General features: G+C 38.6%; 1 protein-coding gene across 1 annotated transcript in view; it reads left to right on the top strand.

Moving 5' to 3' along the window:
* Positions 1-20,149, top strand: part of CDC73 (cell division cycle 73) — a 176,010-nt gene extending 155,861 nt beyond the window's left edge. The window contains exons 14-17 of the mRNA XM_034779402.1: positions 4,647-4,808; positions 6,623-6,723; positions 15,690-15,831; positions 19,708-20,149. Coding sequence (XP_034635293.1) covers positions 4,647-4,808; positions 6,623-6,723; positions 15,690-15,831; positions 19,708-19,744 — 442 coding nt within the window. The 3' untranslated portion in view covers positions 19,745-20,149. The remainder of the gene's footprint in view (positions 1-4,646; positions 4,809-6,622; positions 6,724-15,689; positions 15,832-19,707) is intronic.
* The last annotated feature ends 2,844 nt before the right edge of the window (positions 20,150-22,993 follow it).

Below are 22,993 nucleotides of genomic sequence, written 5' to 3' on the forward strand. Positions count from 1 at the left end.
AATTAATTAATATATATATATATATATTAATTAATTCTCGCTTCCTAATTAAAGATATAAATATCTATATATCTAGATTTTATATATATAGATATAGATAAAAAAATTAATTCTTGCTTCCTAATTAAAGAGATAGTGGTGTTGAATCTGAAACAAACTTCCTTTTCCAAATTGTTAATTAGTCTGAAGATCACTGGTAAGATAAATAGGTGTTAACAAAAGCTAGAATTTATGATCAGTCTGACTAAAATCCTTTTCCCATCTTAGTTTTTCAGCTTTCATTATCTTGACTCTTTTGGCTAGTTTTCTGGTCATTTACAGTTAGTGTCTTCCAAGCTAAGCAGGATCTGATTTTTCAAATGTGTAAATTAAGCAAGAGAAAAAATTTAAAAACTAATGTAACATTTTTCTGTCAGCATGAAACAATAAGAGTGCAGCCCATTTTTAAATGTTACTTTATTTCTGATAACTATTTATCTTCCTAATTATGTACAAGATAATATGTTCCAAAATTTAGCACCAGAACTTCTGATTTATCTTGGCATTAAAAGTGAAACACATTCTGATTTTCTTTTTTTAACTATTTGTAATTACACAAAAAATAAATGTTTCTCTAGCTGTGGTACTAAGAATCTAGCATGAACCATAATTGCTGTTAAAGGTATATGAATTACTGATTTTTCAGATTGTTGGCAGTTCGGGGGTGGGGAGGAGGGAGGAATAGTTTGGGGTCAACCTGAAAATTTCGCAACTTTTAAGAAATCTGAAAGGCTTTCAGTTTTGATTTCGGAAATTTTTCACCATTTTTAATAAAAACAAAGGGAACTTGGAAACAAGGTTAGATTAACAAGGCTAGATTTCCAGCCTGAACGTCTACACTGCAGATGAACAGTCTCTTAGCCAGTGCCCGGAGAGTCCAAGTCAGCTGGCATGGGCCAGTTGCGGGTGTCTAATTGCAGTGTTAGACGTACCCTTAGGCATCATTCACAAAATCGAGAAGGGATGTGGGGGCAGTAAATATTAATTGGAGTGAGGACTGGAACCCGGGTGACCTCTATCCCAGGTGAATGCCCTAACCACATTTAGAGAGTCATCCTTTCTCTTTCTTGCCCAATGAATATTTAAAATTTTATACAAAGTAGGACAACTCCAACAGCAGAGATGTTCTTAGAGCACACACCTGCAGGGTCGAGGCAATTTAAATCACTGATTTTAATCATGATTTAAATGGTCAAGATGGAAATCTTGATTTAAATTTATTTTAATCTTGTTTTGCATTTATACTTTTTATTTCTTTTCCTAAAGAAATATTGATTTTTCATTAGTTGATAACCATTGCAATATGTTCATTTGCAACTAAATATAGCCTGTATACTAAATTTGATGCTGCTTTTTGCTAACTGGGAGAATGCACTATGTCTATATACTCTTTTATGCAGTTATATAGCTTAACTTACATTTATTCAGATACTTAATTTTTTATTATTTAGAAGATGGTGAACAATGAATTAAAATGCACAAAAACAGCATTTTAGACTTATTAAATAAAACTACTTTACATGCTAAGACTTTTTTTATCAAAACATGTTTGCATTTAAAAGTAACTGATTTATTAAATCAGGAAAATATTATTTGTAATTATACTGATTGAACTGACTGTTTCTGGTCACTATGTCCTTCAAGATTTTAGAACTAGCAGATCTCACCCTCTCAGACCTACTTTTTATTCGTAGATTGGAAGAAGGTAAAGAGTTCCTGATTTTTCAAGTCCCAACTGGTTTCTTAACTTTGAATGTACTAGTCACCGAACTGAACTAGTAGTTGAATAAATTGAAAAGAAGATACTCTCTCTGCAGCTGTAGAAGAGGCTGTTGCTGTCAAAAGCTGGTTTAACATTTCAACAAACTCTGATTTCAGGTGCTTTTCTGGTGACTTTCACCCATTCAGAGACTTCCCCTTCTTTCAAACTTGACAGCAAACATGTTTTAATATTTATTTTGTTTTTAATTTAAATTATTTTAATATGTGTAGGCCTTAACATAGATTTAATGTTAAATAGGGTTACATTAAAAAAACTATTTAAATTAAAATAATCCAGTGTTTTGTTTATTATAATATCAGTTTTTATCCATCCTGTTCACCTGGGGTGCAGTGGGTTCAAGTTCCTGCTTTAGAGTAGGGATTCAAATCTTAGTCTCTCTCATCCCCCAGGACAGGTGAGTGCTGCCTGGACTATGCGGTCTAAGGGGGCACCACCACCATCTTTTCCTTCTTCAGGGCTTTGTGAATGGGGCCTAAGTTTCCTTGTGAATCTAGTTCAAAAATTTGAAAGTTTCATTTTGAAAATGTTGAAATGGTTCGTTTTGACATGAAAAAAAATTATTTGAAACAATTTGCCAAAATTGACACAAATTCACAAAATATTTTGATCCTCCCAAATATGCATTTTTTTGAGAAAGAAATTTAAACTGATTACTAGTATAAAATATTTTCATTTTGGAGATGCATTGTTTTCTGGTAGTTAGAGCTCTGCACTGGGACTAGGAGACCTGGGTTCTATCCTCAGCTTTGCATTGGCCTCTGGATAACTGTGGACTCCTGACTTCACCTCTGTGCCTCAGTTTCCCCATCTGCAGATGGGACAGTAATACCTTCTTTGTAAAAAGCATGTTAGGGTCTACTGATTAAAAACACTTTTTATATATATAAATATATAAATAAATAAACTACTATATAAATTTATTTATTTATTATTGAGATCTAAGACCACAGTTCTTCAAACTGCTCCATACATTTTATTTACAGCAAGTTAAAGAGACTTCTTCAAATTCTGGAGCATTTTTAGGACTGGGGCTAGGAAGATTTATTTTGTCCTTAAGAGATTATCTAAAACATGAGAATAATATCGTCTTAGTTTTTCATGCATAATTGAGCATGATTTGTGGGGGGGGGGGGGGGAGACCCCAAAACCTCAGACTAGGCATTCAAAAATCCAGAATTGTTGTACTGGGTTAAATAATTCATCTCTGTCTTATCAGTACTCACTATCTAACTAGAAGAAAAATAAAAAATATCTTTAACTTTTAAATTTTTTGGTTCGTGCCAAGACATAATTTTGATGTATAGAATCAAGTTCCTATAGCCAAAAGCTATAAAATGTGCACCAACGAGCTTCCTGACATTACTTAAATTGTTGTTGTGGGTAAACTGCTGGTGTCCCCCTGTTGTTGCCATGGCTTTCTGACTTCCCATCCAGCGCATCACATGTAGGTAAGTTGGCAGACCCCGGAGGTGTGGCAACAACTCACACTTTGATTTTCAAAAATCAACTCTGCTCCCTTTAGTCATACTGTTTGTAACCATCTGTACATCAGGAAGTAAGAACTCATGAATGGTCTCATAGGGTGATCCATGAGTGGTCACAATTGTTTAAATAGCCCTTTATGTTTAAGATGCAATTTAATTGTAGTATAAAGAGTACTGTTTTCAAAAACATAAAAATCCTGACATGAGTACAAAGACAGTGACTGCTGTTGCATTCAGGAGTCGAGGATTGCAATGACTACTGGGTTTCTTTAGTTGGACTATCATTAGCCATGGAAGGCCACATCCTGCCAGCAAGCACTGATTTAGAATTTCTTTCCCTCCACTAATTTTATCTGATTTGAATTTGATCTTTATGGTGTTGGTATTTATTCAAATGAAATGGTCGGTATTTAGGTTAGAACCCTTTGTGCTATAGTATGTATTGATAGGTGAGCATAATGGCTTCATGATTTGAATTCACAATATATATTTACAAGGTGGTGTTATATCAAAGGTCTATGTTACTGTTGTCTAAGATTTGTATAATCCATGGTCTGTTGATGTGTATAATAGCCCAGAAGTAGAGGATTCAATCATTACTGTAATAGATTGTCAAAGGAATTTTGGGTAAATGCTTTAGTCTTCAAGAATTTTGGAGGTGTAAATTCACATCTTCCATAGAATGCTGTGAGTCTCCTAATGTTTGGTACAGCGTGGGAGACAACCCTTTTCCCCCAGACCTTAACCCTCACGTAAGGGGGGGATGGTGGAATCCCAAAGACTGTCTGGGACCAGTACTGGGTGGGGGCAGATGGGAGTTCTTAAACAGGTGGAAATGATTAAGGATGTAGAGATGACCTGCATTGAATAAGTTATTGCTGAATATTTCCCATATGAGTTACATTAATAAAGTTGTGGCCTAATTAAACCACATTGCTTGCATCTTATGTCTTCTTGCATGTCTGGGACAAAGATCTGATAAACTTTTTTTTAATGACACAAATTGTCTAAATACTTACTTAAATCTATAAATATGTAGCTCAAAAGCTCCATATATTAATACTTTATTATTTTTTGCTACTAAAAATACTTAAATCACCTATATTCTGAGAAAATTGTAAAATTAGAGATCAAGCTTTCTTAGCATGCCCTTTTGCTATACAGAGGCATTTCAGAGACACAGCATAGCGAGTTAAAGAATAGTTTTAACCCTGTTAAACTTCTCCTTTGATCTTGTCAGATGACTTGCATTATCAGAAGAGGTTATGGTTTGTTTACTTCTCTTGTTGACTATAGCAAACAAATAACATGGGTCTGCTAAGTGCCTGTTTGTTTCCTAGGTTTGTACCATCCGATGAAAAGAAAAAACAAGGCTGTCAACGAGAAAATGAAACTTTAATACAGAGAAGGAAGGACCAGATGCAGCCTGGGGGCACAACAGTCAGCGTTACTGTACCTTATCGAGTGGTAGACCAGCCTCTGAAACTTATGCCGCAAGATTGGTAAAGCAGAGCTGCTATTTTGAATTATTTTTTTTACACTTTTAGTTCTCTTTTTCAGAACAAGAACACAGATCTTGAAATGAGCTACTAGAATCACTCCAAGCTAATTGGTGCATAAAACATTAACAAATGTGTGTAGAAATGGCTGGATAGCAATTATATAGCAACTTCCATGTTTTTTGTTCGAAACCCTCCAGGAGTATGAAAGTAGTACTTGAATTGTTCAGGATCAGAGCTACTATCTTACTTCATTTGCTCAAGCATGTTACATTTCTGAAAGAAAAATCCTTGTCTGTGGCCAATCTTTCTGAATTTTATTTGGAAGGAAAATGTTGGGGCCTTATATTTCTGACTGTAAATTTAAAAAAAAAAAAAAAAAAAAAAAAAAAAAAAGCTGGAAATAAATTGCATCAGCTTTAAGCTAATGTGCATAATGGTCAGAGACACTGACCATACACTTCAAGATGGAGCTCTGTGAAGGGAGAGATCCAGTCACGGGGCATCTTTTTGCAAATGTGTCAGAGGTTTGTTTGTTTAACCTGCAGGCCCATTTGTGAGAGCCTGTAAAAAGCTGAAACAGTATCTGTCAGTACTTTTACACTTCAGGAGGGTTTGTAAAAAGACAGCTCTTTAGTATTGATTAATCAAATAACCAATATTCTTTCTTTATCCTCCCAGTTTAAGAATACTTAAGGCATGTACAAGACCTAGTGGTCTGTAACATTCAAAGCAGGATGTTGAAAGGAAATAAGATCTAATTCTCCAGATAATTAGGCATTCTCTGTGTTGGGAGCAGCAGGCAAACAGAAAATAATAATAGCTGCCGAAGTACCAAAAGGCAGCTTGCATCTTCAATAGACCGTAAACATTTTTGACAAAGGTAAAGCCGTCTTTGTGATTGATTTCCCAGAGTGGAATCAGTGATAGGGAATTAATGTTAAAGTTTTATTGTTTCAACTTCGTAACAGCTAATGTGAGAAATGTTTTTAAGTGTATAGCCATGTGTTTTTATCATTTCAGAGACCTGATTATTTTTCTTCATTGGGGTTTTGAAATCCTTACAATAATGTAAATTTAGGAATTAGATTATGGGATTATTTATTTGTAATGTGGTAGTGCTTAGAGACCCCAACCCTATTGCTGTACAAATGTATAGCAGAGAGATGATGCCTGTCTCAAAGAACTTGCTATTTGTGAATTTTATCTTCTGCATTAACAGTGAATAGATTTGTCTTCGACTACAGGTGGTAGTTATGTATATTCATAAAAAGTACACTATGAAAATGTGGGTTAAATTGTTGCAGCTGTCTGTCCTGTTGCAATGAACTTTTTGAATTAAAAGTTTAAAGCATGTGCCGAATAAGCATTTTTAAATTTCTACATCCCATTTAGTTTACAATACAATTCATAGGGGATTATCTTTAGGATTTTTTTAAAATGCTTTGGAATTTAAAAGAGTAATCTCAAGAAATGAACAGGATTTGCTTTCTGATAATACAAAGTTTGAAATTGAGCTACATACAACAAAAAGCAGACATAAGTCCAGAAATATTACATACAAAAATAGTGTGTGACTGGTGAAGAGACTTACATGTGGCAAAAACAGCTGTATTGGAAGCACAGCAGTTATTAATGTGCTATAATGGTGACATTATAAAGAGAAACTGCTAATGTACAATGCTGTCCTCACAGTCGTTTTGACAACAACCTGTGTCATATGAATAATAGAGATTTTTTTTTTTCCTTTTAGGGATTTACTGTGACTAAAAACTCAAGTCCTTTAATGTGTGTCTCTCCTTCTCCTTTATTTATAGGGATCGTGTAGTCGCTGTGTTTGTGCAGGGTCCTGCTTGGCAGTTTAAAGGCTGGCCATGGCTATTGCCCGATGGATCGCCTGTTGATATTTTTGCAAAAAGTAAGCTTCTACTTACAGATAAATGCTCTTCCATGTTTTTATCATCAGTGCATACCCACCAGTAGTCCAGGTTTAGCTGGGAGCTAGTGTCTTGGCACCTTTGGAAAGTATGATTCTTGCTCTCTGCAGCTCCCTTTCCTCTAGGAAATGAACTAGCACCCTGGCTTCTTCCACACACCTTCAGGAAAACAAGTTTTTCAGCGAGGTAGATTTCTTGAAGATGAGGGAGCTGTTGCTACAGAGCAGTTGACTTCTAATCCACTTCTGGGAGACCCCTTAATGACTCAAACAGCTCTGATTTCCCTTTATCCCCAGAAACACTGATAACATATGTTAACTAAGTCTGAGCTCCGAATCTTCCTTGAGAAGAAGGTCTGCTGTTACAAAACTGCTACTCCTCTAGCCTTCACGCAGGCAGGGACCATCAGACCACTTCTCTCTTCATTTACTCCAAGACAGCCCAAAAACTATATCCCTCCACCCCAACCCAGCAACTCTCAAATCTTGCTGCTTCATGAAGTTCACAGTACTCACCAGTTGTTTCTGAAATAGCAAGTGCACAAGTTTGCATTTTCTCTGTTCTCACAAACACCCTGTAAAATGTAGAGTATTACAGGGTTGCAGTCAGCTCCTTTCGGTCTTCAAATTCCAATACTTGTCATGATCAGTTTGGTACGTCAGTTTGTATTTTGCTATGTGTATTTTATAAACCTAGCATTTGTATAAAATAAGATGTCTTCCTAAAACTTTAAGCTCTGACATAGGTAAAGCTACTTCTCAGGTACAAGCTAGATGAAAGGCAGTTAGTGTGCTGATATTTGATGATGACATGCAGGCCCTGGATTTACACTCCTGTGCAGCCAGGAATTTGCCTAATGTGCCTTGAGGCCAGTGCTGTTTGCTTACATGGGCAAGCACAAACTGATGCTTACTCTTCTGATTGCAACATGTGGAGCGACATCTAAGGAAACTCCAGGCCTTTACTCTGATCTGTACTCCCATTTCATCTGCTGCTGTTGCAAGTGGATTGAGTGATTCTGCAGTGGAAAACCTCGATTTAAATCTATTTTAATCAGCTTTTTCAAGTTGCATTCTCATTGGCTGATATAATTGTTAAAACATCTTGATTTACAACTAAAACCCGCCTTTACACTAGATTTGGTACATCATCTTGGTACTGAGGAGGGAACACTATAACTATATACTTTAATTTAAGCAATTGGATAGCCTAATATTTTCATACGCTTATTAACTGTATGTTCTTAGTATGTTAGAAAGTGGTGAATGATACATTGATTTTTTATGGGATAATTAACTTTTTGCTCATGATTTGTGTCAAGTTACATTAGAAGGGTAGCTGGAATTTAATTAAACACACAAAACAGCATACCATATGTACTTGTTCATAAGCTGAATGTTTTTGGTAAAAAAGTGACGCATCAAAGAGCGAGGGGTCGGATTATAAACAGGTATACACCAAAATTTGTTGATTTTAAACTCTATGGAATCATTGAATATCTAATACATTGTTGTTTTGTTTACCTGGAGCGTTCACAAGCACGGAGCCCCTCAGCTCCCTGTGGCCGCAGTTTGCCATTCCCAGCTAATGGGAGCTGCGGGAAGTGGCGCCACTTCCCGCGGCTCAACGGCAAACTCGGCCACAAGGAGCTGAGGGGCTCCGTACTTGTGAAAGCTCCAGGTAAACAAAATGTCCAGGCCCACTAGAGGCTTATCCTAACAGGCCAGGAGATGACGTTTGCCAACCCCTGAAATATAGGGTCAGCTTATGAAAGGGTGATTAGGTAAAAATAGCAAAAACCTTACCATCTTGGGGCGTCGGCTTATAAACGAACGGGCTAATAAACGAGTATATATAGTACTTATTTTTTATTTAAATGTTTTAAGAGATTATATGTTTAGGCCGTAAGATACTTTGTATTTAATTCATATTTTAAACAGGTTTATTTTTAAAAAGAAAAGTTTACTATAATTTAAACAACAATCAAAAAATCATTGATTTATATCCACCCTGTGGTGTTGCTACAGCCTTCAGGCTGAGAATCCTCTTCCACACACTCACTCTTGCCCTGTGTTTTCTGAGCTATAGTTAAAAATCCCTAGGTCCTGCTACCACTGCCCTAGTCGAGGCAAGAAGAGAGTAATGAGTTGGTGGAAGAGAAATGAGGGAAGGATGCTAGCTGAGAAAAAGAAGCAAGACTGAGGGAGAGGAATGAGAGCTGAGAACATGGAGAAAGGAAGACGTGAAAGCGAGAAAAGGGACAAGTTAACAGTAGGCACTGAAAATGAAAGAGGAAAAGGGATAACACAGTAAGCTATGCTAGAAAAATGTCCCTGCCCCAAAGAGTTTAGTCTGAAGGCACAAACTAAGAAGGGGTTGTGAGAGTTACAACATATAGTATGTTGTCTGCCTAAGAGACATACATGCGTTCAAGTTGAAAGGGGAATGTGATTACTTTTCTCCCTGGCTCATAAAAATACTTCTGAAAAGCAAACTTTTTAACCTTAGAAATGCACCAGATTGGCTCACATGGTAGATATTTCAAAAATATTTTCCTGAAAAAGAGTATCTCTAGATCTTCCTACAAGAGCCTTATTCCATCTTCCAAACAAATTATTTAGTATTTTCTAGGCTATTCAAAAGAGCGAGTGCTGGCTGGTACTACCTGGCTCCATTTATCATTGTGCCCCTATACAATCTCTTTAATAGCCTAATTAAATATGATCAGCAGCTTCTGCAACAGTCCATTTTCGAACCTGTAATCTGCCAGCATTTATAGAAGCTAAAAGCTGTCAGAGGCAACCTGACCCATTTCCAGAATGACGATTAACAGAGATTTAAAGCTGGTTAATGTAGATTTAAATTTTGGAAAATAAGAAGTTGATGGCCATAAAATCTAAGCAAATAGATTTAAATGCATCTAGTAAATCATGGATTAGACTCTACCCAGATCACATCAAACTAGTTTTACTGTCTCAGTCACTTTATGCTGGTTAAAATCCTGTAAAGTTTCTTGAATGGAGCTTAAAATATTACTCTCCTTATTCCTTGTTTTCTTTTCAATCTACAGCTTTTGGCCCTTCTTGTGAAACTGTTTTGACTGTATTTTTGGACTGACACTCATATAAAAATAACAATTTTCTTACCGGCATACTCTTTACATCCATAAATGGACATATCAAATGAAAAGTTGAATATTTTGCCATTTGAATCTACATAAATATTTTATTTGAATGCCATTTTAAAGGTCTTCCTGCTTTAACATGTTAATGTGCTTCTGTTGAACCTGAAGGTCAGTTTTAGTCGGTTGACTTTTGTTCAGAAATCTTTAACCTTAACTCAGAGGTTCTGTTTAACATTCAGAGATTTTCTTTGTAAATGCATAGTCTTGGTATGCAGTTATCTGTTCTTTATCTGCTTATTGTGAAAGGCTTGGCATCATTAGATATGAAAAAACTAGCTTTACTCATTCTTAGTCTTCATTCAAAAGGTTTGAAGTTGACTTGACAATCTAGTACGTAAGGTGATTTATTTATTGAGGCAACTTCTTAATTGTCTAATATAAAGAAATGAGAACTTTTGTACAAAAAGGGCAACTTGAGGCCCTTATTTTGTGCATATGTTACTGTTGTAAGTTTACATTTTTCATGCATGTAGGTACATTTTGCTACAGAATGATCCATGAATATAGGAGGGCAATGACAATGACTAGATGGGTTTGGTTAAAGATTTGGGTGGGAAGGAAAGATGAAGGGCTGGTGTACTGGACAAGAAAACTGCAAGTGAAAATCTGGCTAGAGTTCTATAAAAGAATTACATAGAAAAGTCTGGTCAGATGTTCCTTTTTTTCTCCTATACTACAAAAATGAAAATGAACTCAAAAGGCTGCAACCTTAATAAAATAGAATGAAATAAGCTTCAATGCGCACATAATTAGTCTGTGGAACTACCTACTGCAGAATATTAAAGCAAGTATTGTAGCTTAGGCATTTGAGATTGAAGATTTGAACCGAGTAGCATGTACAGTTAAACCTTCTAATTTTATCCTGGACCTAAGTATCAGAGGGATAACCATGTTAGCCTGTATCCACAAAAACAACAAGGAGTTCGGTGCACCTTAAAGAGTAATAGATATATTTGGGCATAAGCTTTCATAGGTAAAAAACTCACTTCTTCAGATGCATGCAGAAAAGGCAACAGGGTTGGTTACAGGGATTGGTTCCTAGCTTAGTGTTTCAGTGGTGTGGTGTGTAGTTGCTGGTGAGTATTTGCTTCAGGTTGGGGGACTGTCTGTAAGCGAGGATTGGCCTGCCTCCCAAGGCCTGTGATAACAAATCATTGATGATGCACTGGAGAGGTTTTAACTGGGGGCTGTACATGATGGCCAGTGGTGTTCTGTTATTTTCCTTGTTGGGCCTGTCCTGTAGTAGGTGACTTCTGACTACCTGTCTCGCTCTGTCAATCTGTTTCCTCACTTCCCCAGGTGGGTATTGTAGTTTTAAGAATATTTGATAGAGATCTTCTAGGTGTTTGTCTCTGTCTGAGGGATTAGAGCAAATGTAGTTGTATCTTAGGGCTTGGCTGTAGACAATGGATCATGTGATGTGTCCTGGATGGAAACTGGAGGCATGTAGGGAAGTATAGCAGTCAGTAGGTTTCCGATATAGGGTGGTGTTTGTGACCATCACTTATTTGCACTGTAGTCTTCAGGAAGTGGATCTTTTGTGTGGACTGATCCAGGCCAAGGTTGATGGTGGGGTGGAAATTGTTGAAATCCAGGTGGAATTCTTTAAGGGCCTCCTTCCCATGGGTCCATATGATGATGATGTCATCAATGTAGTGTAAGTAGAGGGGACAAGAGCTGAGGAAACATTGTTGTAAGTCAGCCATAAAAATGCTGGCATACTGTGGGGCCATGCGGGTATCCATAGCAGTGCCGCTGACATGAAGGTATAAGTTGTCCCCAAATCTGAAATGGTTGTGGGTGAGGATAAAGTCACAAAATTCAGCCACCAGGCTTGCCGTGGCCTCATCAAGGATACTGTTTCTGACAGCTTGTAGTCCAGCCTCGTGTGGAATTAGTGTAAAGAGCTTCTACATCTATGGTGGCCAGGATGGTGTTTTCAGGAAGATCACCAATGCATTGGAAGTCGGTGGTGTCTCAAAGATGGCTAGGAGTGCTGGTAGCTAGGGTCTAAGGAGAGAGTCCAAATAGCCAAATAATCCTGTTGTAAGAGTACCAATGCCTGAGATGATGGGGCATCCAGGATTTCCAGGTCTATGGCTCTTGGGGAGCAGATAGAATATCCCTGGTCGGGGCCCTAGGGGTGTTGATTTGTTCCCATGCTGTAGCAAGGAGTTTCTTGAGTAGATAGTGTAGTTTCTTTTGGTACTCCTCAGTGGGATCGGAGGATAGTGACCTTTAGAATGTGGCAACTACACACCACACCAACACTAACAGAGAAACCAATCCCCTTCTCTGTCCCCATATCTACTCTAGCGACACCATCATAGGACCCGACTACATCAGCCACACCATCAGGGGCTCATTCACCTGCATATCTACCAATGTGATATATGCCATCATGTGCCAGCAATGCCCCTCTGCGATGTACATTGGCCAAACCAGATAGTCTCTACGTAAAAGGATAAATGGACCCAAATCAGACATCAGGAATGGTAACATACAAAAAGCAGTAGGGGAACACTTCAATCTCCCTCAATAACAGATTTAAAAGTAACTATTCTTGAACAAAAAAACTTCAGAAACAGACTTCCAAGAGAAACTGAAGAGCTACAATTCATTTGCAAACTTAACACCATCAATTTGGGCTTGAATAGGGGCTGGAGGGTGGCTGGCTCACTACAAAAGCAATTTTCCCTCTCTTGGTATTAACACCTCCTCCTCAAGTATTGGGAGTGGACCACATCCATCTGGACTGAATTGGCCTTGTCAACACTGGTTCTCCACTTGTAAGGTAACTCCCTTCTCGTCATGTGCTAATAGATATTTATGCTTGTATCTGTAATTTTCACCCCATGCATCTGACGACAAAGTGTTGTTTTTAACCTACAAAAGCTTATACCCAAATAAATCCCTTAGTCTTTAAGGAGTCAGTGTACTCCTCGTTATCCTGGACCTAGGTTATCTGTTCTCATGTCTGAGAAATCTCCCCTCTCTGTCCCTGTATTAAACAATTACAGGTATGGAGGAAGGCAGGTTCTGATACTTTTTTATAGCGTTCAACATTCTGTACTGTTGGCAACAGGATAATAGACTAAATGGACCACTGATCCAGTATAGCATAAGACATTCGTATGGTCTCAGCTCCTTCTGAATCACAACCTTTTTTATTTTAGTTGTAATTTCAAATAAGAAATTAAATGCTATAAAATCCTCTTGAAAAAACAACATATGTGAACTGAAAGCACACTGATTCTAAACTTAGTTTTGATTTTTTCTATTTGTAGACTACAGTTATACTGTATCTAAGTGACAGTGTTACTTAGTTGCTGCCATATCAAAGTAAGCAAAGAGTTTATGAACACCATGTGTCTGTCTATTCACTCACCTAACCCCCAGTTAAATTCATTCCCTAGTGGGTTGGAATGCAGCATTTGTTGAACACCAAAGCAAAGTTCCAGACCATTTAGGACAGGAAGTGCATCAGAATACCTTATCAAGTTGAAGTTGCAGGGGTAATTTTAAATATTAAAGACTGGATGTAATATCTAAATTGGAATTTGGCCAAGAGAGAGACAGGTAACTTCCCTACTATTGCAAAATAATACCATGGAATGGAGATATATCTATACCTGTGTATATATATCCATTCCATGGTGGTATTTTGCAGTTGTGTATGTGTGTACACACACACAGTGTGTATGTGTGTGTGTATATGTATATACACACACACACACACTATTAATGCACAGCTATTTTTCCAAGAATCTCAATGCATTTGTGTGTGTGTGTGTGTGTGTGTGTGTGTGTGTATATATATATAAAAAAATATTTAATACTGTGTCTCTTAATGTCATGTTGGTGCATTAGCCAAATACCAACTCAGAGGTAAGTGTCAGCCACTGAATCATTAAAAACACTTCCTGCAGGACCTTAGGATTACCTTGAAGTTCTGTCATAATATTGATTGGGACTGACCTAAAATAATTTGAGATCCGACGATATCACAGCATAAGATACCATTTATACAAATGAATATGTAAACAGTGAATATTATCTTGCTACAGAGCTCAATGTATGTTTAGCATTATGAAGGTAGACTTGTCCTTGGTTGGGAAGCAGCCTCATCAGTTTTAACTCCTTTCTTTTGCAGATGTAGAGTGTGTATCAGAGTTGAGACTCATGAATGCATTATTGAAAATCACTAGAGCAGCATGCTCCGTTCACGAGGAGCCAAGAGCCACCCACAGGAATACTGATATTGAGCAGGGTAGCACTATTCAGATCAGTGGCTACCCACAACCACAGCAGTGTGAGAACAGTACTCTCCTTTGACAGGATGGGGCAGCAGCTGTAGTCCAGAATAAAAGCTCTGTTGGTCACTATTTGTGCATCAGTGTTACAAAGTGTTGTAATGGGTCCTCGAGTCTCAGCTCTGATAAACGCTTCATTATGTCTTCAGTAGACACCAGTAATAAGAAGTGAAGCAAGCCTGGAGAGAAGGCAACAGCCTGGAGTGGGAGGCGGAATCCTACTATATATTTGTGTGGTATTTGAAGTTAAAATCTCAACCTCAAATGTACACACTAAGACAGAGCAGTTGTAATAAAGGGAGTAAAAGGAGGAGGATTCTGCTTCTGGGAGGGAAATAATGTTTTCTGAGCCCAACATTGTGAACACAGAACATACCAGCTCCAGTAGTAGGATTCTTGTTATAATTGTGATCTGCATTCTGTGCAGATACTGATACTGTGATTGTAAGTAATTCTAACAGGCTATTGAATAAAGCAATGCTATGTTTTCCTTTCCTTAAATTATTTTATTGACCTCCTATAGTGTTCAGAAAATTAATGCTTTTGCACTGAGTCAAAATAATAACTTTCATGTAGGCTGATAGATTTGCTGTGTAGAGGATTGTTTATGCACAAAAAGTTAAATTTATGCAAACTAAATGATCTTCTAGTAGTTCACTTTCAAGCAACTCAGGTTAAATTTACTGATTTTCATCTCAGAAATGGCTAAACAGAATGTCAGCCCCCCCACCATTCCAACCTCCCCCCCTCAAAAATTGCGTTTGACTTGCGTTCAGCTCAGTGAGCTATTTTTCCAAGAATCTCTGTGCATTAAAAATAGGGACTGCCACTTCACCCATAATCATAGCATTGCTAGTATGATACATGCCAGGGGTGGCCAACCTGTGGCTCCGGAGCCACATGCGGCTCTTCAGAAGTTAATATGTGGCTCCTTGTATAGGCACCAACTCCAGGGCTGGAGCTACAGGCGCCAGCTTTCCAATGTGCCAGGGGATGCTCACTGCTCAACCCCTGGCTCTGCCACAGGGCCTGCCCCCTCTCCACTCCTTCCCGCCCCCTCCCCTGAGCCTGCCATGCCCTCGCTCCTTCCCCTCCCCCCCCAGAGCCTCCTGCATGCCATGAAACAGCTGATCAGGAAGTGCGGGGAGGGAGGGGGAGGCACTGATCAGCAGGACTGCCAGTGGGCGGGAGGAGCTGGAGAGCTGATGGGGGGCTGCTGATGTATTACTGTGGCTCTTTGGCAATGTACATTGGTAAATTCTGGCTCCTTCTCAGGCTCAGATTGGCCACCCCTGATGTATACTAAGAGAGTTGGGTCATGAGTCCCCTATGTAGACATGAGTGTGTGCCCTTAATTATATTTTCTAGTGTGCATTCTTAACTGAAGAATTTTTTGTTTTGTCCAATGAGAATGATTATAATCTAATTATTGCTCCTTTGTGTCCTGTAGTTAAAGCTTTCCATCTCAAGTATGATGAAGTACGTCTAGATCCAAATGTACAGAAATGGGATGTGACAGTATTAGAATTAAGCTATCACAAACGGCACTTGGACAGACCAGTATTCCTACGTTTCTGGGAAACTTTGGACAGGTAAATACGCTGAAAACTTTTACTATGAGTTTTTTGTGGGGAGGGAGAATAAGGTGTCAAGGAAAGATCCAAGCAATATCTTGGAGACAAAATACTGCTTGTTATTCATGATTATGACACTGCAAAGCCACCTTAAATTTCCAAAAAAGTACAGATAGACCTAGGGGGAATAACCAGTCTTCTTGGAATGAAAAGTGTCAGTTTAATTCAAAAGAATGTGATGGTAAAACTGCTGCTGAACCATCTACTAATACTAAGTCCATACCTACAATTTTTTCATAATGTAGAGAAGGAGCTTGAGGAACAAGTGTTATGAACAATTTCCCATGTAGCAGTTCAATAAATGTTAAGAAAACAGATGAGCCTATTGTATCAATGTGTAAATTTAGTTTGATTTTGATACTGTGATTGTTTAACAGCAAAATATTTAAACAAGGCTGGGATTTTCAAAACTGCCTAAGGCACCTAAATCCCATTGAAGTTAGAATTCCTTCAGGCTTCTCTGAAAATCCCAGTGAAATCACTCATTTCCAAACTTGATTGTTTTTTTTATCTCCCTATCAACATCTTCCACAAATAACTGCACAAATGTTTCTAAAGGCTTCCCAGAAATGACTGATCAAAATGAACTTTAGATTCCTTTTCTTATAGTCTTATAATTTCAGATGTAATTTAATGTCTTCAGTAAGGCATTTGACACAATCTCACATGACATTCTCATAAGCAAATTACAGAAATGTCATCCAGATGAAATTACTATAAGGTGGGCGCAAAACTATTTGAAAGACTGTACTCAGAGTAGTACTTTTTCGAGTGATTGCTCGTGCATTCCACAATAGGAGTGCGTGCTCGCCACGTGCACCGGTGCCGGAAGTTTTTCCCCTAGCAGTACCCGTAGGGGAGCGTCCCTAGCGACTCCTGGAGTGGCGGCACCATGGCACGGTATAAGGGGCACTGCATGCTCCCCCTACCCTCAGTTCCTTCTTGCCGCCAGTGAAGGTGCTTCGGAACTGCTTGTGCTCCAGCTCTCTGCTGTAGCTTTCCCTATTTGGACTGTTATTTAGCTGGCAAAATGGTCAAGGTTCTCTTGGTGGGCCACCGATCATGGCATCTCACCAGTGGCTGCCCCACTCCAGCTTATACTGGATTACCTCCTTCATCTCAGAACCCAAGGCCTAGCATCCTCGTCCATCAAAGTGCATCTGGCAGCCATATCGGCCTTCCGCCCGCCAGTCCTGGGCCGCACAGTATTTTCTCACATCATGACCGGTCGATTCCTTAAGGGCTTGGATCGCCTCTTTCCTTAGGTTAGGCCCCCGGTCCCACAGTGGGACCTGAACTTGGTTCTGGCCAGGCTGACAGGGCCTCCATTTGAGCCACTTGCCACATGCTCCTGGTTCTACCTTTCATGGAAAGTAGCCTTTCTTGTGGCAATCACGTCTGCTAGCCTTGACCTCCGAACCCCTGTACACGACCTTATCTTTATGAAATACCCAGCTCTTCCCACACCCTTCATTCCTCCCCAAGGTGGTCTCCTCCTATCATATGAGCCAGGACGTTTTCCTTCCAGTGCTCTGTTCCAAGCTCCATACATCTAGTGAGGAGCGCCGTCTCCACATGCTAGATGTGAGATGGGCCCTGGCATTTTATCTGGAACAAACAAAACGGTTCAAGAAGTCTTCACAGCTGTTCATCGCCACGGCCGAATGCATGAAGGATCAGCCGATCTCCACTCAGCAGCTCTCCAGCTGGATCACTTCATGTATCCTCACTTGTTACAACCTGGCGGGAGTTCCCCCGCCACCGATTGTGAGAGTGCACTCGACAAGGGTGCAAGCCTCCTAAACCGCCCTGCTAGCTCACATCCCTATTCAGGACATTTGTAGGACTGCTACGTGGTCATTGGGCCACACATTCACTTCGCATTATGCAATAGTCTTCCAGACCAGGGAGGACGCTGAGTTCGGCAGGGCAGTGCTCCATCCCAAGTGTCTGTGAACTCCTACCCACCTCCAACAGGTATAGCTTGGAATCATCTATTGTGGAATGCACATGAGCAATCACTCGAAGAAGAAAAGACATTTCTTCTTCGAGTGATTGCTCATGTATATTCCATGTGCGCTTTGCCCACCCTCAGTTCCTTCTTGCTGCCAGTGAAGGTGCTTCAGAACAGCTCTGCTCCAGCTTTGCTGCAGCTCGTCCCCAAAACTGCTTGTTCGTTCAGTGTATGGTACCAACAGTTATAGCTTGGAATCGCCTACTGTAGAATACACATAAGCAATCACTCGAAGAAGAAAAGACAGTTTCCTTTTCCATAACTGGTGTTCTTCGAGATGTGTTTCTCATGTCCATTCCACATCCCACCCTCCTTCCCCACTATCGGAGTTGTCTGGCAAGAAGGAACTGAGGGTGGGAGGAGCGCGCAGAGCCCCTTATAACGCACCATGGTAGCGCCACTCCAGGAGTCGCTGGGGCGCTCCCCTACAGGAACTGCTAGGGGAAAAATTTCTGGCACTGGTGCACATGGCGAGCACGCTTACCTATTGTGGAATGGACATGAGCAACACATCTCAAAGAACACCAGTTACGGAAAAGGTAACTGTCTTTTATCAATGGTGTGCTGTCAAACTGGTGGGATATATTTCGTGAGGTCCCACGGGGGGTCTGTCCTGGGTCTAGTACTATTCTGTATTGTCATTAATGACTTAATGATGGAGAGGAGTATGCCTATATAGTTTGTGGATGACATCAAGGAGGGAGGGATTGCTAGCACTTCAGAGAACAGGATTAGAATTCAGAACCACCGTGGCAAATTGGAGAATTGGTCTTTGAAATCAACAAGATGAAATTCAGTAAAGACGAGTGCAAAGTACTGTTCTTAGGAAGAAAAAAATCAAATGCACAATTACAAAATGGGGAATGACTGGCTAGGCAGTAATATTGATTAAAATAATTTGGGGTTAGTGGATCACAAATGGAATATAAATCAATGTGATGCAGTTGCAAAAACTCATCATTCTTGGGTGCGTTAATGGGGATGTTGTAAATAAGACATGGAAGTGCCACTCTACTTGGCATTAGTGAGGCCTCAGCTGGAGCACTGCATCCAGTTTTGGGCACCACACTGTACAAAAGATGTAGAGACACTGGAGAGAGTCCAGAGGAGAGCAACAAAAATGATGAAAGTCTTGGAAAATCTGACTTATGAGGAAATATTAAACAAAAACTGGGCATATTTAGTCTTCAGGAAAAAGAAAGAAAGAAAAAGACGGGGTGTGGGTGGGGACCTGACAAGTTTTCAAATACATTAAGGGCTGTTATAAAGAGGATGGTGATTAATTGTTCTGGATGTCCACTGAAGGTAGGACAAGAAGTAATTGGCTTAATCTGCAGCAAGAGAGATTTAGATTAGATATTAGGAAAATCTCTAACTATAAGGATAATAAAGCTCTGGCGTAGGCTCCCAAGATAAGATGTGTAATCAGTCATTGGAGGTTAAGAACAGTTTAGACAAACACCTGTCAGCAGGATGGTCTAGGTTTACTTGATCCTGCCTCAGAGGCGGGGACTGGACTAGATGACCTCTCAAGGTCCCTTCCAGCCCTCCATTTCTGTGGTCTATAAACCAAGCCAGAGTTCCCTGGGAGGAAACATTTGACTGTCCTCCCTTCAGACATATGGAACACAGCATTGTACACAACTTTCATGACTCATGAAGAATCTTTTTTTGGATCTTTTAACATTTGTTAATGTTCTCAGAATTAGGTTTTAAAATAATATTACTTTTCTCCCTACTGTGCAGCATTGTTCCTTGAATGAACACTTTGTAGAACTACCAGAAAATGCTGTTAATGCTGTTTTTTGTTAACATTGCAGGTACATGGTAAAGCACAAATCCCATTTGAGATTCTGAATCCTCTGGCTGCCATTCATTTCGTGGAGTGTGATTGAGAAATATGAAAGATGCTCCAGTCTGGAGACTAAGGCTCTCACTGTATGCATTTGTCAGGAACTTTACAAATGAAGAAAGGGTCACAGTTTAATCTTTTATAAGATCTTGTTTGGATGCTTCGTGCTATGGCAGGTTGATACCTGCTGTTATTACAAGCAAAAGTGTTTTGCTTAAAACTATTTTTTTAATAATGTTAGCCTTCTAGCCTGCAAATCAAATTGTATATTTTGATAGCAGCAGTTTCTTCCCCATTTTGTTAAGTTAGCAAAATTTTTAAACAGTATGTTTTTGTTCCTCATTAGAAAATAGGTCGATCTTCACTGAAGGTTAGAGTGTTTTGTGTGTGTGTGTATATATATATATATATATATAGAGAGAGAGAGAGAGAGAGAGATTGATAGATAGATGTTATGAGGCTTTCAAAATGACTTTGCTTCTGAGTTTAGCTCTGGTTTCCTTTGCTTTATTGTTTCACTTACTGAAAATATTTTGTTGTGAATGGTATTATGTTTTAGTCTACAGGACTTGCAAAACTAAGCAAAGTGACAATTGTTTTGGATAAATCAAAATGTCAACCTGTATATGTACTGTATATTCTGTTTTGTTGAAAAAGGGATGATGAAAAATCAAGAACCACTTCTTTGGGCTTATAATATTCCAGTTTAACAAATCTTTAAACTTTATTACAAATATATTCAAATAGTGTTAACACAAAGTGTCCATCCTCCACACAGATCCTTTAATTTAAAATTTAAAGTGTGTATGTGTACACTACCACCTGTCAAATACTTTATATATGAGAGTCCAAACATTGTATAGACTAAACAATGAATAGAACGAGGGAGAGTTTGCTTTTTTAAGTCACCACACAGAATTAATACTTTTAATGCCAGTACATTAGATAACCTCTAATGTTTTTCCCTTATGACAAAAGTAGCCCAAACCTTGTCTCCAGGAGTTGCCATTTTCTGATCTGAGCAGCTAATGTAGCCTTCCAGCAGTACTGCACTTGTACTCAAAATAAACCGACTCCAGTTACCAAAGAACACGTTTGCTTGATCTAGATTATGAGCATCACTAAGGCAAGAAAACACTGGTATTTGTATGAGTTTATGGTAACTACTTACTTTATGACATAATTTAATATAGTATACCAGTTGATATAATAGAATGATTAAATACTATAACATACATATGGACTTTTCTGGGGTAGAAAAAATGTGCTTATATTTCTGCTCTTAAATTCCGAACCATGTTTCTTATGCTTTGCATTTGAGGTTTGACAAAAGTAAAATATTCTACATATTCATTTTCTTTTGCTTTTATTTCACATTTTATCTTCATTTTTTAATATAACTGGAAGCATAGCTCCTACAGAAGTTTTAGAACCATACTGGCATACCAGGGCTCTGAGGTCCCAATGGCTTTGGTGATACTTAACATTTTCATCTCAACTGTACTAAAACTACAATTTTTAAATTTAAAAGTAGGAAAAATAAAAATCTCCCAATTCAAATTTTTTCATAGCAGTTAAAATCCACATCAGTAGCACTAAGAGTGGAGTTTTGAATGGATATCACAAAATCACTGAGAAGAGCAAACAATTAAAGACTGTAAAATAATGAAATAAAATCCTTTTTAGAAAGTTCCTTTAACTGGTTTAAGAGGTTTGGTCAGATCCAGGTCACTGACTCTCCCACTAATTCTGTTTCACAGAATTAACCAGAATTTTCCTTTCTTTTTATCTCTTAACCTTGGATAAAACTAGGGAACAATTGTCTTTAGCACAGCACTTTTACTGTGAAGAAATGATCAATACAATTCGGGGTTTCATACTGCTGAAGTTCTGGGCATCTAATATTTCTGTTTCTGCTGCTCAGAAATAGGAAATTTTTTAGAGTTAGTCAGTACTATGTATGCAGGCAACGTACTTAGTTTTTAAAAGACTACTATAATGGGCAGCTGCAACTTTTCCCACGAGGTTTTGGTATGTACATGTACTGCTCACATGCATTATAATTTACAGATTATACTGTGTTTTTTTAAATATGCAAAGTCCAATTGACATTCTCTTCTCCATCCTCTGTTTGTTGTGTTGTGTGTTAAAAGCACATGGTGCTACAGCTCATCAGTCAGTCTCAGACCCTGCAATGCTCACGCTCAATGTGGCACACTGGAAGACAGCCTGATTCTGATTTCACTTACACTGGTGTACGTCCATTGGAGTCAGTGGAGTGATGCAGGTGTGAAACTGGCAGGAGAGCAGAATGTGTGAAATCTGTTGGTTGAACTGTACCATTTTTTGTGGATTCAAAGCCAGACTTTTAAGCTTTTGGAATTTTCTGTTTGCAATATAATTTGTGATTACGATCTAAAACATATTTATGAAGGAGATGGCACTTTTATGTCTCTTCATTCATGAAGGTAGTGAGGTATTTATCTAAGTCATTGTGCAGTTAGTTCCCATTGACTTCAGTGGGAGTTGGATAAAGTCCTCACAGAATAGCTTTCCTGCTGTCTTTCTATATATACATTTATACACACATTATGAAACTACTTGGACTTAAAGTTTACCCATACAGCATCATTTTACAACAGATCAGGTGTTTGAGATCACCTTATGCTTAATTTATCTACAAATTAATGAAGTGTAAGGAAAACTGGTACCAGGAACTGGAGAAGCTGTACTATCTGCCATTTAAGTGAGCTGCATTCCTATTGGTAAGCAGTTTTAAGAGCTTGCAGTGCTGAGACGTGTACAAATTGTATAAACTGTATTGAAAATTAAAATGTACAAGTGAGAATGTGAGCTATTTTACTGACTGTCGTTTTACATAAAAGTTAAATGACACAAGCAGTATAGGGTTCAAATATCAAATTGACTGTTTCCTCTCTATTCTAGTACTGTTTTAATAATCAAAACTGCTTTGAAATATCTAAACAATAACACCTCTACTATCATTGTTTAAAAAGTACTAAAGCAAGATGGAAACTGGCTTACAGTGTGATATTCGGGGTTCCATACTGCCAGGGTTTAAAAAAAATTACAGCAATATTATAGCTGCCAATAGGGATCTTTTGAAATACCAATTTATATTAAAAATATTACTGCTTATAATTTATACAAAGCAAGAACTGTCTGTACACTACTTGAGCTTTCTGAACACTGCACTGAACAAAGTGGCAGAAGCAGATTTCTTAAGTAAATAC

This window comes from Trachemys scripta, chromosome 8, assembly GCF_013100865.1.
Source record: "Trachemys scripta elegans isolate TJP31775 chromosome 8, CAS_Tse_1.0, whole genome shotgun sequence".
In the NCBI taxonomy this organism is placed as follows: Eukaryota; Metazoa; Chordata; order Testudines; family Emydidae; genus Trachemys; species Trachemys scripta.